Source organism: Schistocerca gregaria, chromosome 2 (assembly GCF_023897955.1).
Source record: "Schistocerca gregaria isolate iqSchGreg1 chromosome 2, iqSchGreg1.2, whole genome shotgun sequence".
NCBI classification, from domain to species: domain Eukaryota; kingdom Metazoa; phylum Arthropoda; class Insecta; order Orthoptera; family Acrididae; genus Schistocerca; species Schistocerca gregaria.
Window position 1 is genome coordinate 665,597,319 of NC_064921.1, and position 25,103 is coordinate 665,622,421.

Sequence of the window (25,103 nt, forward strand, 5' to 3'; positions counted from 1 at the left end):
TTCAGAGACATTGTTACTAATAATCGGAAGCAAAAGACTTCCGGGGCCATAATGGCGTCAATTAAACCACCCCTTTCCCTGGGGAGTTGATTATCAGGTATTCCAATAGTCCGCAGTGCAATGAGCGACAGAAAGACGTTATTGACATTTTTTGACACTGTTGACATCCTCGGGAGTTTCAGCCCCTATCTTCCGAAATTTTGGGGCTCCATCCCCCTTGTACGTTATCGCATCCTTCTGGAGTGCAACGTGACCATAGATTTTGCTCTGGCGTACAAATCTTCAGAAACGCTTGATGAAATTTGAACGTAATCTGGAGCGAGGAAATTTAATTACCCTTTCTTAACATTCTTCTTTTGCAGCCTTCTGTGGCGTGCTCACGCGAGAGCGCCACAGTAACTTGTGTCTGAGTAAATCAGCAAATGGTGCCTCTAAGATCCTCCACTTCGGAAACAGCTTTGATGACACACAAAAAAGGTTACTGAGCACGTTACAAAAATACCTATTCGGCATGAACTCTTCCAGGCGGCTGCTGTATCCCCTGAAGAAATCCACGAGTTTCGAAAAGGGTTGCCTATACCTAAGGCACTAGAGCAGCCGTCAGGCTGATTGGTGTCGAAATTTCAGATAGGTACGTTTGTAACGTGCTTAGTGAAGGCGTGTGGGTTGCATCGAGGGTGTTGGCAAACTAGGGAGGTGTTAGGAGAACCATTTGTCCTTTTAGTCAGAAAATTGTGCATATTGTACTACCACGTGATCACTCCACAGAAGGACGGTAAACAGGAGAGTTTAAAAAGCATACCTAAGTATCATTTACTGCTTGTGATCACGTTCAGACTTCGTTGAATGGTTTTCTATGGTCTTAAGTAGTTCCGTCATGTACCCGAAATCAAAACTGCGGTTGAGTGATGTGATGCGATCAAGTACAATGGGGATCCAGCAGTACAGTGTTCTAAAAGCGTTGGAACGTCCGAAGGTGTCAGCAGTGTCCAAGGATGTCAAGAACGTCCGAAGGTGTCAGCAGTGTCCAAGGATGTCAAGAACGTCTTCCCGTTGCACATAACATTGCGATCTGCCATTTTCGACCCCGAAATGTGTGGGAATCACCACCCTAGGGTAAGGGGTGGTTTCATTGACGCCCTTTGTGTCACCACCTGACGCCTTCTCTTGTCGATTCTTAGCGGTAGGCGTCTAAAATTTTTCCTCGGTAACCCATAAGAAAATCACGTAATTTGAACTGTGGGTATCTCGGTTCTAACCTCCATCGCATAGATGCCAGAGGAAGGAGAAAACTTGGGTAAGAGACGCTCTGACGTCCTTTTCATTGTGTGACACGCCCACCGTGGCGTTAGAAAGAAGTGTGATGAAATATGGTATCAATGTGACTTCATTAACTCACCTTACAGCTCACGTGAACTTCTGAGCTGTGGCCTTCGTTTCGCATGTGTCGACGCCTTGATGTTAGAAGGGACGCCAAGCTCGAGCGTGACAGAGCAGGGCGCTACACGTTAGCACCTTCACAGAGGAAGGCTGGAGGCAACTTGGAAGTAAATTTGAAACTTCTGCGTCGCAATGGGAGACAGTTACGGGTCCCAGTAAGTTACCCTTGACCTTTGTTGCGCACTGTAGTTAGGTGGCGAGGAATATCAGCAGCTTTCAGTGATCTTCCTCGACGTTTATTGTGTAATCAGCATACGGACATAGAGCACAGAGAGTTTCTTACAACTGATGTGTGTTACTTAGTGTTACTTTGTACTGTACGTTAACTGGGCCTTGAAACTGGACTGATGTGAGTGCATATCTACATCATGATTTTTATAAATGTGGTGACCGATTTAATTAAGCAAAGTCCTAGGTAATGAAACGTATTAGGTTCGAAATATGTCACACATTTTCAGGGAAGATTATTAATTTGATATTTCAAATAATGCCATTTTCTCCATCCTGCAGTAGAATGGAAGAAATATGAGCAAATATTTAAGTCCCATTGTCTTCTGTTAATCGCTTCTGGTATCGCCCACATACTTCCTTGACTTTAATAAGAATAGGTTGAACGGTGGTAATCTATGTAGTATGTTATACGTTTTTCACTGTGGGTAAGTCTTTGAGATGAAGTAAGAGACAGCTCATAGTCGCTTCCCCTGTTCCGTGACTGCTTACAGATCGGAGAAGCCGTCCCATCCACCGTATTAGATTGAAATTCATGCATCCGGCTGTTTTATTCAATGACGTACTGCCTTTTGAGAGCGCTTCGTTTTGACGGACACAGTATGTTGGGCACCAAGTTCGGAGCTTTTTAGCTTTAATGTTTTAGTAATATGTTCACCTGAATATTTGGGTCTTAGCGCAGGAGAAGCCATTTATCAGTATCCAAGATAAATTCTCATAGCTGTGACTGCCATATCTACAAGGCTGTCTGCTATCAAATTTTTTCGCCCTTCTCAAGGACAGATATAACTCTTCTAGAAGTGTTATTTGAGACGGTACAAATAGCAGAGCAAAATTACAAACTATGGATATCGTTTAAGCAAAAATGTGATTTATCATGTGAAAACTAGTTGAGGAGGTCAGGTCTTTACTTAAGCACGAAAACGTCTGAGATCCTTTTGTGAGCCGGCCGGTGTGGCCGTGCGGTTCTAGGCGCTTCAGTCTAGAACCGCGTGACCGCTACGGTCGCAGGTTCGAATCCTGCCTCCGGCATGGATGTGTGTGGTGTCCTTAGGTTAGTTAGGTTTAAGCAGTTCTAAGTTCTAGGGGACTGATGACCACAGATGTTCAGTCACATAGTGCTCAGAGCCATTTGAACCATTTTTTTTTCCTTTTGTGAATTTACGTAAGATTTGCATATGCAGGAAAAGGTGTTAGTGTACAGTTCTTACTCAGAGGGGTGTAAGAGAAATGCAAGCAGCACGTGGTTGAAGGATCCAATTATTTTCTTTATTTGAAAAAGTATGTTGTTAGATACATTACTTCGCTTTGAACAGTTCACTTGTATTGGTGTTCAGATAGATGAAATTCCTGACCTCCTCGTTCACACATGCCTTACATTACCGATGACTAAAGTGTAGATTACGAATGCGTTGCTAAATACCTATGACAGGAGCTGATTCATCTTTGCCGTCGTAGATTTTGATGTAATCGTATGGGCAGTTGCGCTCGCCCGACGAGATCGGCCTCATGGGACAGGTCATGATATTCTCGCAGCGCTGGCCGTCTATATTGAACTCCTCGTTCTCGATGTAGAGCTTGATGAAGGGCAGCCTGGTGTTGAGGTGGTAGCGGCAGTGCAGCCCCCTGGGGTAGACGCCTGGGTAGGCGGGAGACTGCACGTAGCACGTCTGCAGGCGGCAGTCGCGGAACACTCGCTCGCAGTAGGATCTGAGAGCATAGGGTAACATTTCCCATCATTATAGATTAAAAATGTAATAATCATACGATATTGGTCTATCAGTTGCTGATACGATCACAGCTGTGGTGGTAGTAGGAGGAGTAGTTTCTCGTTTCTCCAAGGAGATAATCAGATTCCAGACTTGAGTGGCCATATTGACGAAATCTTACAAGTGGATTCCACTTTAGCATTTAAACCTGGGTCGAACTGTCACACCCTCCACTGTAACGACGTTTACCTAGTGTTACATATCACTTTATCTGCCTCAGTGATCGGTAAGGCTGACTCTTTCTAGTGTGACGTAGGTCGCCCCAGATGTACTAACACTTACAATTGGTAGCGTGAGAAAAGTGTTTGACAGAGTCAGAGCATTTGACAATGTTAGTGGTGAACTATCTCTAGGATGGATAATTTAGGTACATAGTCTATCGTACGTAAAAATGTGTCTCTATTTTAATAAGCGTAATTTTATTTACTCATAATTCGGCTGCTTTATATACGTCCTGCAGGGATCGTTAGTTTCATCTGTCATATTCATTAACTTGGTATACTACACTCATGCTCATAAATTAAGGATAATTGCAGAATGTGGTGCCACACAACGTGGCACTAGACAAACTGGCGCTGATAGCATAGGCACACAGGGAACATGCACGACACAGATATGTAAGTCCACGGTATTGGTGATAAGTTGAGAAAACCGTCCCGAAACACATATGCTGCAAAACGGCACAGTTTCTTGCGCATGTACCCCGACATCAATATGGTATATGATCACCATGCACACGTACACAGACCACACCACAGGTTGGCATACTGTGGATCAGGTGGTTGAGCAGTTGCTGGGGCATAGCCTCCCTTTCTTGCACCAGTGCCTGCCGGACCTCCTGAAGTGTAGTAGGGGTTTGAAGACGTGCAGCGATACCCCACACGTGATCGACAGGCTTTAGTTCGGGAGAACAGAGAACAGGCAGGCCACTACAGTCGCCTGATATCTTCTGTTTCAAGGAACTCCTCCACGATGGCAGCTCGGTGGGGTCGTGCGCTATCATCGATCAGGAGGAATGTGGGATCTACTGCACCCCTGAAAAGGCGGACATACTGGTGCCAAATGACGTATCGATACACCTGACCTATTACAGTTCCTCTGTCAATGACATGCAGGGGTGTACGTGCAACAGTCATAATCATCATACTATGACCTCCATACAGGTACTTTTCAAGGACATTAAGGGGTTGGTTTCTGGTTCCTGGTTCACGCCAGATAAAAACCCAATCACCATTCAGACTATACCTGGACTCGTCCGTATTCATAACCTGGGACCAATGTTCCAATGACGATGTACTGTGTTCTTGACATCAGGCTTCACGGGCTCGCCTGTGACCAGGGGTCAGTGGAATGCACCTTGCAGGTCTTCGGGCGAATAAACTATGTCTGTTCAGTCATCTGTAGACTGTGTGTCTGGAGGCAACTGTTGCAGTGGCTGCGGTAAGGTCCGGAGCAAGGCTACCTGCAATACCTCGTGGCCGTCTGCGGGCATTGATGGTGAGATATCGGTCCTCTTGTGGTTTTGTACACTGTGTGCGTCCCGTACTGTGGCGCCTGGACACGATTCGTGTCTGTTGGAGTCGTTGTCATAATTTTGAGATCACACTTTGTGGCACACGGAGGGCCCGTGATCCGAACCACTCAGTTTGACCAGCCACCATTCGCCCTAGTATTCTAACCCTCATAACGTCAATGTGTGTTCTTTGAGCCTTTTTAAACACACAGTCACCATTAGCACGGCTGAAAAAGTCTTCACACTTACTCGCTGCACCGCACTCTGACATGCACCAACACACCTCTGTGTAAGTTGACTGCTGCCAGCGCCGCCGTGCGACGACTGCAGGTCAGATGCACCACAAGGTCATGCCCCGAGGTGATGTAACCCGCAACCAGAGCGTTGTTTCACCACGTATCAGCATTATCCTTAATTAATGAGCAAGTGTGTGGTTCCCCTGGTGTCTGTATATTATGTTGACAAAACAAATTATTTCAAACAGAAGTATGGGCCAACATTAATAACCACTTTAATGAACGATTTTCTTAGCGTCTGGAGATTTGCAGATTGTCTCTAGTAGAAGCTATAAACGATCAAGGCTGCTATGAGTCTTACTTGAACAACATATTTCCTAAAGCACCCGTTACAGTCGTGATTGGAGCACAGCGTATTCCATTGGCTTCTCAAAAAAGACATCTGCTTGGACTGAGCTGCTAGTGTACTGCTTTCTTACAGTTTTGTGCACACCTGTACTGTTAGACGTAGACGAATATAGTTACCGCATCTGACCAGCGAAACAACCGTATGAGGGAACCTGTTGCGTCCAAGATCACTCTCGAACACCATCGTTTTAGTTGTCCATGTTTTATGGTCGGTGCATATCCCATTGGCGTACTGGCCTCCAAATCATTGAACTCCTTACTGTCACCGGTGAACGTTATTATGATACTGTACTTTTTCTCTATGTGCACCATTTCAGGGATACATCTGGCTCTGACTTAATTTCTACGCATGACTATGTGCGAGAGCGTCTAAAACCCAAGTGGAGCAGCTCTTTGAAAGAGAGGATATTCGCCGAATGGACTGGCCCGCCCGTTCTTCCAAGTTAAATCCAATCGAGTACATTGTGGATGCGTTGGGGAGACATATTTCAGCGCGTCCACATGCACCAACGTTCTTCCAGCAATTGTCAACAGCGCTGGTGGAGGAATGGAAAACCCTACCACAAAAACTCATTATCAACCAAGTGGGGGCTCGTTCCAGACCTTGCACTACCGACCGTGGTGGTCTCATACGCTGCTAACACCCATGTCCCATATTTAGATATATCCAGGTGGCCATGATGAATCGCGGTGACTTAAGTGTAATTATCGTCTTGGAACAAATGTGTAATTTCTACTCGTCTCACTGCGTATCTGTTTTAGTTACCTGGTGTAGTGTAGTGTAGTGTAGTGTAGTGTAGTGTAGTGTAGTGTATTTTCTATGTATGCTTCAAGTTTCATCGAGTTATATTACCTGCCAGTGAGGCATCGTGCGAAAATTACTTCCGTTTTTAAAGATTTGCACACCACTAATAACAAAGGCAATAAACAATCATTCACTTCCGTTATGAACATTAGAGATGTAATATTCAGAATTGAGTTCCACTGACTGTAAGAGTGTTTCAATTAACAGTACTTCATGTTACCAATGGATTGCTATCGACTAGGAAAATGTGTTGTTCCTTCGGTCTGTTTTCAGACTTTCACCTCTATGCAGCCCTGTAATAAGATTTAATATAGTTTGTTACTCCATTTATAAATGAAGGCATTCATTTTAGGTGCTTCATTGTTTTTCTAAAGTTACGAACAATACTCCGGAAAATTTTGGATGTTCCAGATGTGGAAACATATTCCAAGGTGGAATATGGTAATAAACCTATGAACAAATATTCGGTTGAAATTTAAAGGTATTACATTATAACTCTACCACAAACCAATAACCAATAAGTGGATTCAAATGAAGCAGAAGAAATATCAAAATCCATTTACAAATATATTTTGAAGTCTTGTCATCCTACATACATTGACCCTAACTAGCTTTCGTTCCGATTTTATTCTCTACTTTTGTTTCTGAAAATCCCTGACATATTAAAACGATATCACACCGAGACCCATCCCAGAAACTAGCTTTTGCCGAACGTTCTATCCTATGTGACCGACCCACACAATTCTGACTGTCTTGGTTCCTATTTTTTGAAACTCACAGTAGCTCTTCTTTTATTTTATTTCGACAACATCATCAAGTATTTCAAATGCCTTGTAACATTCAGTTTATAAACTTGTGTTGACAGTTCAGCAGGAATGATACGTCACCTCAAGCCGCAAGCACTTTTAAAGTCTTTCACGAAGTGCTCTAGCCAATCGAGACCGGCTACGACCAGTCTGAAATGCTTTTGTGATTGTTGCCGCAAAAAGCTGAAGCTCTCTTTCATACCTTGCTGGACTTGGGTTCTAGGAATTAATTAATTTGACTACAGAGTTGTGCTGTTTTGAAAGTACTTTGCAGATTAAAAAGCTACTACAAAACCTTGTCGTCGTTATTGCTCCACCTCATCCTTCGTTCCAAGAGATCTAATCCGGCAGGAAACGGACGAGAGCTTCTGTGAAATTTGGAAAGCAGGAAAGAGAAACTGCTACAGAAGAAGCTACTAACGTGCTTCATTAGTCGTTCCACCATAGCTCAGTTAATAACGATGCAAGATAAATGCAGGGATCTGGGTTCGAATCCAGGTGCTACACACAATTTAGTATTAGCCCTCACTCCGCTGGAAAGTGAATCAGTGTGCCCTTGCCTTGCTGTGTTAAACGATAACGAGGTTTTAAGTGCAGCTCAGTGCTCCAGTTCGCTTACATGCTGGGTAACAATAGAGCACCATTCCGACAGTTAGGCCTGATGATAATACAACTTACAAGTTTCGTGACAACTCTCACACGAACACTATGGACAAAACTGTGGTGCCACTGAGCTTGCAGGTAAATCTTCTAGGAAGTAAGAGTAGCTGCAGTAGTCCACCAAGGTGCATACATTAACAGAAGTCATAACAATATTACACATGCTTGCCACAACACATACCTGGAACAGAACAATTCTATTAGTCGTGGGATTACGTACCCGGGTATAACCTCCCCTCTCCTGTTTGGGTAGAGTTCCGGATGCTGCCCATAGCGCAGGTAAACTTCCAGCTGCTGCTCGGCACGTGAGTCAAAGCTGAAGTATGTCTGGTCCGTGAAGTTGTCCGCGTGGAAAACCACCTTGACGAAGCTGGTCTCAGAAATGAACGTCTGCGGTTGTTCCGTCTCACCGCAAAATACTCCTGGATCCTTCCGGTTGCTTACGTCCGTTTTGGCGTTGCCATCCACAATCTGGCACATAACCATGAACACATAGATGGTAGTAACATGCAAGCAACCTTAAATTTCAGTTACAAGCACGTAGTAAATGTGTCAAAAAGAACGCAAGCATGAATTTGACTGCTACGATGTGGTTTGATGAATAATAAGAGCAATTGAAAAGAATTTATCATTTTTTTCCTGGACAGTCGGACGTACTTAAATATTCCGTATTTACTTTCGCATACGTTAGCCAGTGTTGAGAAATGTTCTTCAGTTACGCCGCATCCTGCTATACAAGAATAACTGCAAATAGTTGGTAACGTATTTTTCTTTTCTTTTTAAATCTTATGGGACTTAACTGCTAAGGTCATCAGTCCCAAAGCTTACACAGTACTTAACCTAAATTATCCTAAAGACAAACACACACACCCATGCCTGAGGGAGAACTCGAACCTCAACCGGGACCAGCCCACAGTCCATGACTGCAGCACCTAGACCGCTCGGTTAATCCCTCGCGGTCCCGACAACGTATTGCTATTGGTATAATAAATATTAACACGACCGAAGAAATGGTTCAAATGGCTCTAAGCACTATGGGACTTAACATCTGTGGTCATCAGCCCCTAGAACTTAGACCTACTTAAGCCTAACTAACCTAAGGGCATCACACTCATCTATGATCCAAGCAGGATTCGAACCTGCGACCGTAGCGGCACGACCGAAGAAAGAGGAATTTCAGTCAAGTCGGTTTTTAGTGGGAAAGGAAGGAAGTTTGGGAGCTACACTGTTTATGCCACCTAATGCCGGAGATGATAGTTAATGAGCTGCAGTCAATCGGATATACACTCCTGGAAATGGAAAAAAGAACACATTGACACCGGTGTGTCAGACCCACCATACTTGCTCCGGACACTGCGAGAGGGCTGTACAAGCAATGATCACACGCACGGCACAGCGGACACACCAGGAACCGCGGTGTTGGCCGTCAGTGTCAGCCAGTTTGCCGTGGCATACGGAGCTCCATCGCAGTCTTTAACACTGGTAGCATGCCGCGACAGCGTGGACGTGAACAGTATGTGCAGTTGACGGACTTTGAGCGAGGATGTATAGTGGTCATGCGGGAGGCCGGGTGGACGTACCTCCGAATTGCTCAACACGTGGGGCGTGAGGTCTCTACAGTACATCGATGTTGTCGCCAGTGGTCGGCGGAAGGTGCACGTGCCCGTCGACCTGGGACCGGACTGCAGTGATGCACGGATGCACGTCAAGAACGTAGGATCCTACGCAGTGCCGTAGGGGACCGCACCACCACTTCCCAGAAAATTAGGGACACTGTTGCTCCTGGGGTGTCGGCGAGGACCATTCGCAACGGTCTCCATGAAGCTGGGCTACGGTCCCGCACACCGTTAGGCCATCTTCCGCTCACGTCCCAACATCGTGCAGCCCGCCTCCAGTGGTATCGCGACAGGCGTGAATGGAGGGACGAATGGAGACGTGTCGTCTTCAGCGATGAGAGTCGCTTCTGCCTTGGTGCCAATGATGATCGTATGCGTGTTTGGCGCCGTGCAGGTGATCGCCACAATCAGGACTGCATACGACCGAGGCACACAGGGCCAACACCCGGCATCATGGTGTGGGGACCAATCTCCTACACTGGCCGTACACCTCTGGTAATCGTCGAGGGGACACTGAATAGTGCACGGTACATCGAAACCGTCATCGAACCCATCGGTCTACCATTCCAAGACCGGCAAGGGAACTTGCTGTTCCAACAGGACAATGCACGTCCGCATGTATCCCGTGCCACCCAACGTGCTCTAGAAGGTGTAAGTCAACTACCCTGGCCAGCAAGATCTCCGGATCTATCCCCCATTGAGCATGTTTGGGACTGGATGAAGCGTCTTCTCACGAGGTCTGCACGTCCAGCACGAACGCTGGTCCAACTGAGGCGCCAGGTGGAAATGGCATGGCAAGCCGTTCCACAGGACTACATCCAGCATGTCTACGATCGTCTCCATAGGAGAATAGCAGCCTGCATTGCTGCGAAAGGTGGATATACACTGTACTTGTACCGACATTGTGCATGCTCTGTTGCCTGTGTGTATGTGCCTGTGGTTCTCTCAGTGGGATTATGTGATGTATCTGACCCCAGGAATGTGTCAAAAAAAGTTTCCCCTTCCTTGGGACAATGAATTCACGGTGTTCTGATTTCAATTTCCAGGAGTGTATATATTCCTCAGAGTCGGGTTACGGTACTAGCATGGAGTGAATTTTGGTGATGCAAATTCCTACGGAGATTAACGACCCAAGTCGAAAATAAGAAATAATCGACGACTAGGTAAATACAGATGAAATACAGACTATGTTTAAATAATGATTGGAACTCGACCTTGCGATATTAAAATGAAACATCCCCACATATTCCTTATGAAATTTGGAGAAACCAGAGGAACCATAGTCCGGATGCTCAGATGTGGTATTTGAACCATCGTCCAAGTCCAGTATTGTTTCCATGACCAATGAAAAAAAATGGTTCAAATGGATCTGAGCACAATGGGACTTAACATCTATGGTCATCAGTCCCCTAGAACTTAGAACTACTTAAACCTAACTAACCTAAGGACATCACACACATCCATGCCCGAGGCAGGATTCGAACCTGCGACCGCAGCAGTCCCGCAGCTCCGGACTGAGCGCCTAGAACCGGTTGACCACCACGGCCAGCTGAGCAATTCATATCATTATTTTAAAAAAGCCTTATAAATATTCAGCATGTAGCTATATTCGCAAATTAATTAGCGCTGTGAATGTAAAACGTTTCGCTCCACACCATTACGATAAATCGTGCAAAATGATCCAGGAACATGAAACTAACTAACTACCACTGTAATACCTCGTCGAGCGATCGCGTAAGAGATGTTAATTCGAAACCATACTTCTCGTTGTTTGATTTAAAGGAACTATGCATTACGACATTTTCATTTTCAAACATGTCTTTCACACTTAGATGAACAACTTTTTAAAAAATAAGAAAAAAACCTGTATTCCTTCCCATAAGCTACTACTAATGGTTGAAATACACTGACGGAAAAAAATGCATCACCAAGGAGTTGTACGACGTAAACGAAAACTAGCAGTCATGTGTCTACTTCGGAAAGATGATGTCTATTCAAATTTTGCGCCAGTGCCATCGAAGAGGTGTTAGTAGCGCCACTGTGGGGTTCCGAATTAGATATCTTTAAATACACATCACGTGGTTATGCAAATACACGTGATGTACCTTTGCCTGCACCATCCATTCTAGACACAGGAAACTTAAGACGATATAGGAAGGTGACCGTTAGCTACATTTGAGACTGCACCGGGTGAGCTGATATTAGTAAAGAATGCTTTTAAGGCGACGAACACACCATTATCAACACCTTGCTGAGTATGAGTTGTATAATAGGGCTACGAATACCTTGATCTTCCTTCTGCGATACTGCAGACTGACTTGGCAGGAATGTGGCCACGGTACACGGTTGTTGGCAGCGGTGTTCATGAGACTACACGGTTACAAGAAGACCAGACTCCGGAAATTCACGTAGCGCTACCGAGAGGGAAGGCCATCGTTTTTTGAGTGGGGATCTCGCGCATAGTACTTCATCTGTTGCAGCAATTTGAGCAGAACTGTTGTAAATTGGTTACTTCTAGGACAGCTTCGAGCCAGACGCTCTGTAATAAGCGTTCCACTGACACCAAACCACCGCCATTTGCGACTTCAGTGGTGTCAAACATGAGCTCACAGGAGGGCAGGGTGGAGATCTTTCTGATGAAAGGTGGTTCTGCCTCGGTGTCAGGATGGCTGTGTGTCCATTAGAACGAGGCTAGTTGAGGGTCTGCAACCAACCTGTTTGCGTGCTAGACACACCGGAGCTATACTTGGTGTTGTGGTCTTGGGTGTGATTTCGTAGGGCTCGAAGAGCATTCTCTGGTCACCCCACACAGTCTGACTGCAATGCTGTACGTCAGTGAAGTGATTCAACCTGCTGTGCTGCCATTCATGAACAGCATTTCAGGGGGTGTTTGCGAACAGGATAACTCTCACCCACATCCACTGTTGTAACCCAGAGAGCCGACTTGATGCGTATCCAACCGAGCACGTACGGGAGATCATGGGAATACAATTCCAGTGTCATTCAGAAAAAGCGTTAACTGTACCACTATTGACCGACTAAGTCAAACAGGCTTGGAACAATGTGGCACAAACTGACATACGGCACCTGTATAACCCAGTACATGCACTTTGTATGTTTTGATCTAACATTCTGACGGTTAACCTGGTTTTTAATATTCCAGCGTTTTACATTTGCAAGAGATATTCAAATGTTGCACTGGACAGCACATTTTTCAAATTTCTTTCCCATTGAAAGTAACTGCTCATGAGTTTCCGACAGACTGACACGCCAGCATTTGTCAGCATCCATATTGATACACCCTGGCATAGTGTTGAAGCAATATGGAATGACCTAAAACAGTATCTGTCATCCACGCTCAGTTCGTTTCGATACCCTCACAGGGTAGAGCCATTTCCGCCGCCTTAGGTGGTAGCGCGATGCACTAAATTTCACACTCTTAGCATTTCAAATCACCATAAAATTTAATCACAAATTCATTGTACTACACTATAGCAGTTTTAATTGCGAGCACTATACAGCGTGGTCCATTGATAGTGACCGGGCCAAATGTCTCACGAAATAAGCATCAAACTAAGAAACTACGAAGAACGAAACTCATCTAATTTGAGGAGGAAACCTGATGCCGTTATGGTTGCCCTCTAGATGGCGCTGCCATTGGTCAAACGAATATCAACTGCGTTTTTTAAATAGGAACCCCCATTTTAATTACATATTCGTGTAGCACGTAAAGAAATATGAATCTTTTAGTAGGACCACGTTTTCCGCTTTGTGATAGTCACAAACGTATAAGTACGTGGTATCACGTAACATTCCGCCAGTGTGGACGGTATTTGCTTCGTGATACAATACCCGTGTTAAAATGGACCGTTTACCAATTGCGGGGAAGGTCGATATCGTGTTGATGTATGGCCGTTGTGATCAAAATGCCCAACGGGCGTGTGCTATGTGTGCTGCTAGGTATTCTGGACATCATCCAAGTGTCCGGACCGTTCGAGGGATAGTTACGTTATTTAAGGAAACGTCATCCACGACCTGCAGCAAATGATGATGTCCAAGTAGGTGTTTTACCTGCTGTCGCGGCTAATCCGCACATCAGTAACAGATAAATTGCGGGAGAATGGGGAATCTCAGAAACGTCGGTGTTGAGAATGTATTACGAAGCAAATACCATCCGCACTGGCGGAATGTTACTTATACGTTTGTGACTATTACAGCGCCATCTATCACAAAGCGAAAAAAGCGGTCCAACTAAAACATTCCTATTTATTTACGTACTACACGAATATGTAATAAAAATGGGGATTCCTATTAAAAAAACGCAGTTGCTAACCGTTTGACCTTTGGCAACGCCGTCTAGCGGGTCAATCATAGCGCCGTCTGGTTTCTCCTTTCAAGTTGGACGAGTTTCGTTCTTTTTAGTTTTTTCGTTTGATGCTTATTTCGTGAGATATTTGGCCCGGTCACGATCAATGGACCACCCTGTATAAGCGGCGCACATGAATCTTCCGTTCAGAGATCATACAGGAGTCGTGAGCATCGAGACAATTATCCACACCGTCGCACCAGTTTGAAGATACCCGTTTGGCAAAACACCTTGGCCTGCTACGTTAGTTTGCAAATTCCTGCTGCAATTCCCCGCTAATGTAGACACTTCTAGGCCTTTCTTAAGGGACTGAAGAAGTGATGACCGTGGGAAAAACCCGAACATCAGGGCTAGAGCTAGAGTGTACAAATGTCGATTGTCCAGCCTGCCGGATCGGCTGGCGTCGTGTGCCTAATCGTTAACAGCACTGGACTGGGCGCACCATTCGAAAACAGTGGTTCTCGGCAAACTTACTGCCCCTTACACTTTCTTTCTTTCTCCAGGGGTGTCTACTGGTGTTTGCCCATGAAAATCATAAAAGTACGTTGGTCCTGTCTGGACACGTTTGCTAGTAAACTCACCGTATTTTACGCTTCCGCATTTACTGCAGCCATGTCGAAGAGACCACATAACAGGTGCTAATATACCCAAATACGAATCGTGCCATGTTGGATGTTAAGCTTATAAGTGCAGATATTTCTACTGATGACTGAGAGCAGTGTACTGAAAAAAATTGCATCAGAATTTACTTCTATGTCAGACTAATAACTACAGCTATTCTGAGTAGGATGTTTTAGGTTGGTTACTACATCACACTACGACCCACTAGCAAGCCATTAATGCTTTAAAAGTGGATTCAAACCAGTCTTGACTGCAATGGTAAACAATTTCTCTCGGTTTGTGTAGAACAGGAAACTAAACTGGATAGGCCACAATCTAGGTAGATATTGCCTTCTAGTAGAGGCAATTGAAAGTTTGGGCCGGCCGGAGTGGCCTAGCGGTTCTAGGCCCTACAGTCTGGAACCGCGGGACCGCTACGATCACAGGTTCGAATCCTCCCTCGGGCATGGATGTGTGTGATGTCCTTAGCTTAGTTAGGTTTAAGTAGTTCTAAGTTCTAGGAGACTGATGACCTCAGAAGTTAAGTCCTATATTGCTCAGAGCCATTTGAACCATTTTTGAAAGTTTGGTTCCGAGAAAGAGAGAGAAGGGCAGAAGAAGGTTCCAGGTGATGGACGATGTCAGCAGGCCACAAGGAGGATACCAAAGAATGAAGAGGAGTGCAAAATACAGAGAAGCATGGAGGGTTATGTAGTCAAAACCTACTTCAAGGCAGACAACCCAATGATGATGTGACCACCTACAGACTATTTATACCAAGATGAAAATTAGTGACGGTGAGTAGAGCAGGTGTCGTGGTTCCAGAAACGTCGACTGCTCTGAGCCATAATATCTGCTTCGTTCACTGCCACCGCTTACGATCAGGGTATAAATGATCAGAAGATGGTCACAATACGACCTAAATCAGTTACCATTGCAAATAAATATTTTATTACGGTCCACACTGTTTTTAGTTACTTTTTAAAGTCTTTAGCTAGACCACTGATTTTCTCGTCGAGAAATGATTTGCAGATATTAAGCGATCACAGGCCCTGCAGACCACACGCTGCTTCCACAAACTGCCTCCATTCCATCTTGTTTTGTGCCCGGTTCAATTCCCAGAGTTGCTAGGTTCTTCACCAGGTCGTCCATCCAGCGCTGCCTTGGTCGTCCAATGGAGCGTTTGGTGTTTGGTTTCCCCGCTAGTGCCATCTTCGCTTGTCTTCCATCTGGCGTACGGGGCTACATGGCCCACCCGTTGTATTCTCTTGTCCTTTATCTTCTGTAGGATAGTTGGTTGTCGCATCGGAAGGTACATTTCTTTCTCCTCCATTCTCCGTTATCTAAAACTGGCCCCCATATCTTCCTCATTACTCTTCTTTCAAACAGTTTTTCCCTTTATCGCTTAGTCATGCTCCATGTTGCTGAACTGTACATTACTGCTAGACATATCACTGTGTTGTAGATTTTCATCTTAGTGTTCACTGACATCGATTTAGAGCCGAACGTCTCTCTGAGGGAGTGCATACAATTCATTCCCACTGCTATTCTCTCCATGATGTCCATTTTTATATTTTTGTCCGTGGTAAACCAAGATCCCAGTTATTAGAACTGGTGTATTCTCTTCAACCTCTTGCCATCTATCTGAAGAAATTCTTCCTGCTCTTGTCTTCTTCCTAAAGTTATCAAAATTTATCAAGCCATTTATGTTGGTTTTGCTCTGAGCAGCACTTTCAGGTATTGATGTGCAGACGCGAGGGAGCTGATCGGGTAGTCTCCTGCACGGCGCAAGTACGACAATGCAGAAAACATCACGTTTCATATTGTGTGATGCATTTGTGGGAACATTGTTCAACGAAGGGGAAAAAAAGCTTAACGCACTGAAGTGAGTCCATATTAAGACATCAATTATCCAATGAACTGTTCCTACACCCCTAATATCCCGTATACGTGAAGCACATAGTACAGGTGCTTGAGCACCGCACGTAACTGGAAGGTCTCCGCTCACAGCACTGCGGCCGGCTCTTGCGGCCAGCTGTTGGCTGGTAGCGGCAGCGGCGCGCGCGGTGATTGTGATTCATTTGTGGAAGACGGGGAGCCAGCTGGGCGCACAGCGTTAATTATCGAGTGCCCGCCGCGGACAATGGCGCCGGCAGACAACACTGCGGGCTCGCGGCTCCTGGTCTGCACGTGCGCTGCGCAACTGCGCCGCGCCGAGCCGCGCCGAGCTGCCAGCCGTCTATTAGAGAGCCCTTAATTGAATTATGAATTGGGCTGTCCCTAAATGGAGCTTCCGTCGTTGCGAGTTGGCAACCAAAAGGAGCTGCACTATTCACAACTACCTGTCTGATATCATCTTCCTCTCTTTTTTTCCCTCCTTTTCTCGAGGCAGTTCTGCATCGGCAAATATTCACTGCTCTCGAATGCAACGAACATTTTCCAACAATTTAGTCTTCTTCCTTTCATTCGCAATCAGCACAGTACCCAACTACGTCGTTAGCTATTCTCTTTCATGCTGGTCATTTGTGAGCACGCATCGAGAACTTAGTAGGACTACCCTAGGCAGAGAATCTATCATAGGTGTCGCGAATTCACTATCTACGCAGATAACGAGCTAATAAATGGTTAGCGGTAATTCTGCTCTCCTTGTCTTCCAAAAGTGTTCATGAAATTCTTCACACAATTTGAGAAATAAAGTTTTCTCTTCGTTTCTACACTAGTGAAAGGTACAATGCAACGCTATTTATGAGTAAAGAATGTATCTAAAACTGATTGTACATACGACTTTCAGTCATACAAATGACCTAATTTACATTTAACGATGATGACAAGATATCGTCGAACCACTAAGGGGCAAATGCCGCTGACATAACAGTGAGAACAAAACATTCAAGAATAGTGCACTGGAGAAGAGATTATAGTATAAAAGAAATAGAACTGAACGGGCACAGAATCAGTGAAATAATCTTCTCGATATTAGATAAAGAGATTTTCCCGTTTGTTTTGCAACTTTTAGTTTGCATGCTGTATCGATCTGTGTGACCTGGGGAAGAGAATTTCACGAACGAGGTTACTTTCTTTGCGTTAGTTACAAAACTGTTTGTGAGAAGGTTCAGTTGTTACTGAGTCAGAAAACCTTCTAGAAACGGCAACCATAGCTGTGACAAATCATCTTGGGGATTAAGAGGCCGCTTCGGCTGTATTTAAACTTTTTATTATGAAATCACAATTAGTTCCACAGTACATCATAACGTTTCGTGTTCCGGGAATGCGCATAGGCTGGAGTTGTGGGTCCCTACCATCAGTTGCTTTTTAATGGTTGACGTACCGTTATTTAGCGCTTGATTAGTCTGGTCGGAGAATGAATGTTTTGTTCCATGTCCCGGGTTACTTAGCTTGTGTGACTTAAATTTCACCTGATGATTTCGTTTCCAGTGACCCGAAAAGGGTTGTGAACTGATAAATAAAACATTAAGTACACCAGAAGCGGCTTCTTAATTCCAAAAATACTACTGTTTAAGTTCCTCACAGTAGGCTCTTGACGGTCAGCTTATTGTAGTGACATAGTACGTAGACTATGTGATCAAAAGTATCCGGGCACCCGGTGAAAATGACTTAGAAGTTCGTCGAGCTCTCCATCGGTAATGCTGAATTTCAACATGGTGTTGGTCCACCCTTAGCTCTTACGACGGCTTTCACTCTCGCAGGCATACGTTTAGTCATGTGCTGGAAGGTTTCTTGAGGAATGGCAGCCCATGCTTCATGGAGTGCTGCACTGAGGAGAGGTATCGGTGTCGGTCGGTGAGGCCTGGCACGAAGTCGGCGCTCCAAAACATCCAAAGGGTGTTCTATAGGATTCAAGTAAGGACTCCGTGGAGGCCAGTCGCCTACAGGGATGTTATTGTCGTGTTACCAATCCGCCACTGGCCGTGCATTATGAGCAGGTGCTCGATCGTGTTGGAAGTTGCAATCGCCATCTCCGAACTGTTCTTCAACTGTGGGAAGCAAGAAGATGCTTAAAACATCATTGTAAGCCTGTACTGTGATAGTGCTACTCAAAACATGAAGGGGTGCACGAAAAACACGACCACACAATAATACCACCGCTTCCCAATTTTACTGTTGTCACTACATACGCAGGCACATGACGATCACCGGGAATTCTCCATACCCACACCCTACTATCTCATCGCCTCACTGTGCACCGTGATTTGTCACTCCACATAACTTTTTTCCACTGTTCAGTCTTCCAATATTTACGCTCCTTACCCCAAGCGAGGCGTCGTTTGGCATCTAAAGGCGTGATGTATGGAATGTGAGCAGCTGCTCGACCATGAAATCCAAATTTTTTCACCTCCCGCCTAACTGTCATAACACTTGCAGTGGACCCTGATGCAGTTGGGAGTTCCTGTGTGGTAGTCTGGATAGATGTCTGCCACTTACACATTACGATTCTCTTCAACTGTCGGCAGTCTCTGTCAGTCAACAGACGAGGTCGGCCTGTACAACTTTGCTGTGTACGTGTCCCTTCACGTTTACAGTTCACTATCATATCGGTAACAGTGGAACTAGGGACGTTTAGGAGTGTGCAAATCTCGCGTACAGACATGACACAAGTTACAGCCAATCACTTGACCACGATCGAAATCCGTGAGTTCCGTGGAGCGCCCCATTCTGTTCTCTCAACATTGTCTAACGAATAGGAGGTCGCTGATGAGGAGTAGGTGGCAGGACAGTGCACCTAATAAGAAAAACGTATGTTTTTAGGGGTGTCCGGATACTTTTGGTCACAAAGTGTATATTTTTATATTTTAATTATAAGTCGCAGCTTTGAGAGCTAGCCAGAGTACGTGACCAGATGAAAAGGCAAAGACGATATTTGGAAAACATGAAGCGTTGTGCTACAGCCGGCAACTAGTTACCTCTCCACGTACTATCGACCAGTTGCAGATAATTCGGTATAGAATTGATTTTCCTTATCGATACAGGAGCTCTGATTACTCCACTAAAGAAGAATCTGTCACTACCATGTACCGATAAAGAAGCAACAGGTATGGATGTGAAAATGAGTAACACATGGTACAGTGAACATGGTTGGGAGAGCGATAGTGAGTTAGAGAATAGACGGAAATATAGTGGGAGATTATAGATTTCGCGTTTTAAGGAAGCGACCAGACATCCCATCCAGTAGTTTGGTAGGCAGAAATTTCCTACACAAAAAGGGAGTTTCCACTGATGCAGCAAGATACGATTAGAAGTAAATGGGTTGACGTGAAATGGTTGACAGTATCGGTAAGGGAGGTACCAGAGGAACACACCGAACCACGAAAGGCTGTTGTGAACATGGGGCACGAAAAGGCTGTCAGGAAGATGAGGGTATGGTAAATGAGTTCCATGGAAAAAACATGATGTAATAGGACTTTGAAAGGACAGCATACCGGCAGTGCAGTTATGGAATGAACCAAATAACCAGTGATGGAGAACTACATAGGAAAAGGCACGGTAAGGAAACTGAAAGTTTCAAAAGGAAACGGTGAGACCGACGTGATGAAACATCATAAGGCTCTGACTAAAAGAACAGGGGTGATTCCAGAAAGGAAAAATGTTATAGTGCAAAACACGACGTGATGTTAGTTGTGTGTGTTTAATTAAAAAACGCTTTGCAGCAAAGCAACTGTAAGGAATTTACAAGAAACGCCAGAACAGGCACAAGATAATGACACTCACATTGCTAAGGGTCAGAGACGATACGTAAAGGTTTTCATTTGAAGGATACAGAGTGCCATGTACTGTGAGACAGTGAAGGACAATCTTCCTATTCGGCCAGGCAAGGGTATAAATGGCAGATCACAGATGAAGATATTAAGAGACCATAAAGAACAAAGGTTACATGACGACGTTACAGCGAAGAGTAGAAGTCAGTGGAAAATGCCTGTATTATTAACTCCTAAGTTATTACTGAATACGGATTGAAAGCAAATCGAAGAAAGACGAAAGTAGTTAAAAGTGGGAGAAATGAGAACAGTGAGAAATTTAACATCAGAATTGGTGCTCTGCAAGTATATGACGTTAAGGAATTCTGCTTACTAGACAGTAAAGTAACGCTTGGCGGATGGAGCATGGAGGACATGAAAAACAGACTAGCACTAGCTGAAAGGGAATTACTACCGAACAGCGGTTTGCTAATATCAAATATAGGTCTTAATTTGAGCAAGAAATTTCTGAAAAACTACATTTGGACCGTAGTATTTTATGGTAGTGAAACATGGACTGTGAGAAAACCGGAAGAGTTGAAAATCGATACATATGAAATGTGTTGTTCAAAATATTGTTGAAAATTAGGTAGACCAGAAAGATAAGGATTCAGGAGGTTCTCCAGAGAATCGGCGAGGAAAAGAGTAAATGAGAAACACTGATAAGAAGAAGAGACAGGATTGTAGAACATGTGTTAAGACATCAAACGTCACGGAGTAACCTCGATGGTACTAAGGGGAACTATAGAGGGTGGCAACTGTAGAGAAAAACCGAGTTCTGAGTTCATCTGGCAAATAACTGAAGACGTAGGTTGCAAGTGCTACTCTGAGATGAAGAGGCTGGCACAGGAAAGGAAATCATGGTGTGCCGTATCAAAGAAATCAAAAGACCGATGAGTCAAAAAGAAAGAAAGATACAAACAAACAAAGAAAAGTACTGGGAGGGCATTCACAGCACCCAACAGATGTAGCACGTGGATACCGCCAAACATGAAAGAGTACCTAGGACAGGGAGAAAACAGCCTTTACTGCTGGTTGTTTGCACTATAAGAGGGTGCCATTGAGTTGCAAAGGGGCAACTAGCATGTTCCAGCGACTGATGAACGACACACTAACACGCTCACAGGAAACATATTGCTTGGTATACTTTGATGAAGTTATTTCTCATGGGAGTTCCTTGAGAGAACTTACTGAACAATTGTGAGAGATTTAAGACAGGCTAATGGAACATCAGTTGAAGTTGCAGCCACGTAAGTGAGAATTTCTGTGGAAGTAAAATATCTTTGGTGTATAAGACAACACATACAAGAGTAAATTTCAACATGTGAAATGCGGAGAAGGTGAAGAGATTCGAAGTGCCAAGGACAAAAAGGTAATTAAATGGATAGATAGGTTTAGTAGGATACTGTCGAAGATACATAACGGATTTTGTCCAAATTGCAGATACTTTACAGTAGTTGCTAAAGGTGAACGATAATTATGCGAGAGGAAGTCAACAGCAAAAAGAGTTTGAAGAATAAGAGAAATGTTAATCAATCATCCCATACTAGAGTATCCTGAATTTGAAAAGCGTTTTATTACTATGATAGCTACAAGTGGGGAGGCGGTTTGTGCACTTTTATCACAAAGCAAGAATGGAATAACATATACTTCAACGTCACAGAATGAATCAGGGAGAAACTATTCAGCCACCAATCTGGACTGTTCCGCATTAGTATCACCAATGGAACATTTTCGACCATACATGTATGGAATAAGATACACTGTAGTAAACAATGACAACTCATTAATGTGGACTTCAAGTGTAAAACACCTGTCCTTGCGCTTATAAAAAGGGACGCAAAAACATGAATAATATTCATGCGAGCTTATATATAAGCCAAGCCCACTGAATGTCACTGCGGATGCTTTAAGTAAAGTGTGAAAGTTGATGAAGAGGCACCCACATACGAAAACAAAGGGAATGTAAGAACAGTAACAGAGCGTTACGAACTAAATGAACACTGTACAGCTCAGTGACGAACTGAAGCCTGAAATCATGAAGGAAGTAGACGACAATCCATTGATTGGACATCAAAGTATACACCACCCTCCGGATCGTTTAAGAAATTTATCATATGGAAAAGAATGAAAAGAGATGTTGAGGAGTGCAAGAAAATGGGCGACTAGTGCCAACGAAATAAATTTGTTCAGAGCATGACAAAAATGTCATTAGTGAATATACACACTTCAGAAACAGGTTTTGACACATATTGTATGAAGTGCAGAAGCAACATCAAGAGGCAACAAATTTATCTTAACATTCCAAGGAAAACATGAGCAAGTTTACCGTAGCACACCATTTTGAGAGGCAAGACCCCGACACAGTTGCAGAAATACTGTTAGAAGAAATTATATTGTGGACTGTATTCCGTAAGTATTGTAGACACATCAAGCGTGAAATGTTCTAAGTAACGTGTCGAAGAGAGTATTAAATTATTTAAAGTTAAAGAAGACTCAACATTTTACTCTCAGACAAATGGGCTCTTACGAAGGAAATACTGGTCGCTAATCATCACAATTAGGTTATGTTGGATCCCTATACTATTTTCGCTGTCGGTCCACACTGAATAGCAGCAGAGGATATACCCCCTTTGAATTACAGTTCAGAAAAACAGTAGACTTACAGGACTATTACAGAATATATAGGATATAATTATGATCGTTATGTGTAAAAATTCAAACCTAGAATGCAAGAAGAGCTTCGACTAGCGATTGATAAAACAAAAGCAGGTCAAAGAAGCGAGCAGGGTGTATTATGACAAAACAGAACATTCTAGACCATTTCAGGTAGGGGATACAGTTTTCCTACACAATGAGTTGGTAAGACGTCGGAGATCAGAGACATTTGATACCTAGTTCAGAGGCCCATTGGTAGCGGTAAAAACAGAACTGCCTAATCTTGTAATAAATGCAAGAAAGGATACAAGAGTTGAAAGTGAGTGTCAATAGATTGAAGCCATAGTATTAAGATAACGCTAGAAATTTTAGAGGCTAAAATGAAGCTTTGGCTCAAAGGCCCATCATGGTGCCATGGACAGTAGTGATTTGGTTTCTAATTATCACAAACGGGTGCTGATCTTCAGTAGTCGAGTGCACGGAGAGGCGGATAAAGACTGTGAAGATAGAGACATACCCTGGACTATACTACCATCATGAAGGAGAAGTCGAGATAACCAGTACAACCTGGAAGTTGGTGGCCTACGTGACTCTTAAGACAGTAGGAAAGACATCATCAGTAAACACTTCCGGGCTAAATTGTCGTGGTCGATCTGTAGAACTTCTTCTCCCTGACGTTTCGTTCTCAACAACGGAGAACATTTTCCGAGGTGAGTCGACGACTGGCTATTAGGAGCTGGGGCCGCCGCTTATATGGAGATCGTAGAGGGCGCCACCGCACGTCACGTGGCGTCGATGTGTAGCTGTCTCTGGCTATCGTCTGTTCTCTAGATTGCAGGCAATCGATTGTCACGTGATTGATGCAACGTCGACCGCCATATTTTGTCCAATTTTAATCCTTCTTCCTTACGATTAAAATATGGCGGTCGACGTTGCATAAATCACGTGACAATCGATTGCCTGCAATCGAGAGAACAAACAATAGCCAGAGATAGCTACACATCGACGCCACGTGACGTGCGGTGGCGCCCTCTACGATCTCCATATAAGCGGCGGCCCCAGCTCCTAGTAGCCAGTCGTCTACTCACCTCGGAAGATGTTCTCCGTAGTTGAGAACAAAACGTCAGGGAGAAGAAGTTCTACAGATCGACCACGGCAATTTAGCCCGGAAGTGTTTACTGATGAAGACGCCGGCCATGAAAGCCTAGATAGGATGAGTAGGAAAGACATTTCACACCGTAATACAAGTAGGTCTGAGGGTGGAACAACAGTGTAAAGATACACTGCAGATACTAAAAATTATCGAGGTAGAATGTAACATTCTAATAAATAGGATTATGTACAATGTAGAATGCTTACAAGAAAGCAGATCCCTAATACATCAATTAACCGATCCCGTAGGATGACAGAGGATGGGAGTTCATAACATCAAAGGAGAATTTCCAAAGATATTGCTTTGAATGAGCCAGATGTTTTCTATCATAAGATTCACAATGATAGCCTGCAGTCTAGGTCAGAACACTCGTTGCAATTATCCCACGAACATCTGGCTGCAGTCAGAGCCAACTTTTCTGGTCTGGAAGAAATAACGATATAGGAGTAATTCATCACATATTTTCTGACAACTGCAGATCATGGTCTAAAGAGGATTGCAGTCTTCATGACAGTCAGTGCACAAGTCTTATTTAATGAATTAAGAAGCATGAAATATGAACAATTAGGAATTGCAGTAATTCACGGACAAAAAGGCATTCTTGTGTCTCACACTGTAAATCCTTTTCAGACTGATACATATCTAACGATAGTTGAAGACGAATTAAGATACGTAATGTTACATTTAGTGGAAGAATGTAGTTACGTACTGTTTAAACGTATGGGTCATCATTTACTCGATGTGTTACATTACGTAATTGGTACCCTACCAACTGAGGTGAAGAAGTTTAATTTTATTAAAACGTTGCTTCTACCGATTAAATTAACCTATGGCATAGATCAATAGACATGCTTATAAGCAGAGAAAGAATATATATCACCAGACAGCTCTAAAAAATTGTACACTAAGTTATTTCCTGGTCAATTAGAATGTAAGGAAAGTGATAAGCAAAGGACTACATGTAAACAAATATTCTGGTTAATCTCAGCGGATGACCGAGAGGACTGCGCACTGAGGTTATTACAAGACATTCGCATACATGAAAATTGTGTCAAGAAAATAATTTCATTACTAATATTATAGGCAATGTCA

General features: G+C 43.9%; 1 protein-coding gene across 1 annotated transcript in view; it reads right to left on the bottom strand.

Moving 5' to 3' along the window:
- Nucleotides 1–25,103, bottom strand: part of LOC126334711 (cubilin-like) — a 450,438-nt gene that overhangs the window by 113,282 nt on the left and 312,053 nt on the right. Inside the window, exons 4-5 of the mRNA XM_049997222.1 lie at nt 8,086–8,336; nt 3,092–3,378 (exon numbers count right to left, since the gene is read on the bottom strand). Of these exons, the coding sequence (XP_049853179.1) occupies nt 3,092–3,378; nt 8,086–8,336 (538 nt within the window). The remainder of the gene's footprint in view (nt 1–3,091; nt 3,379–8,085; nt 8,337–25,103) is intronic.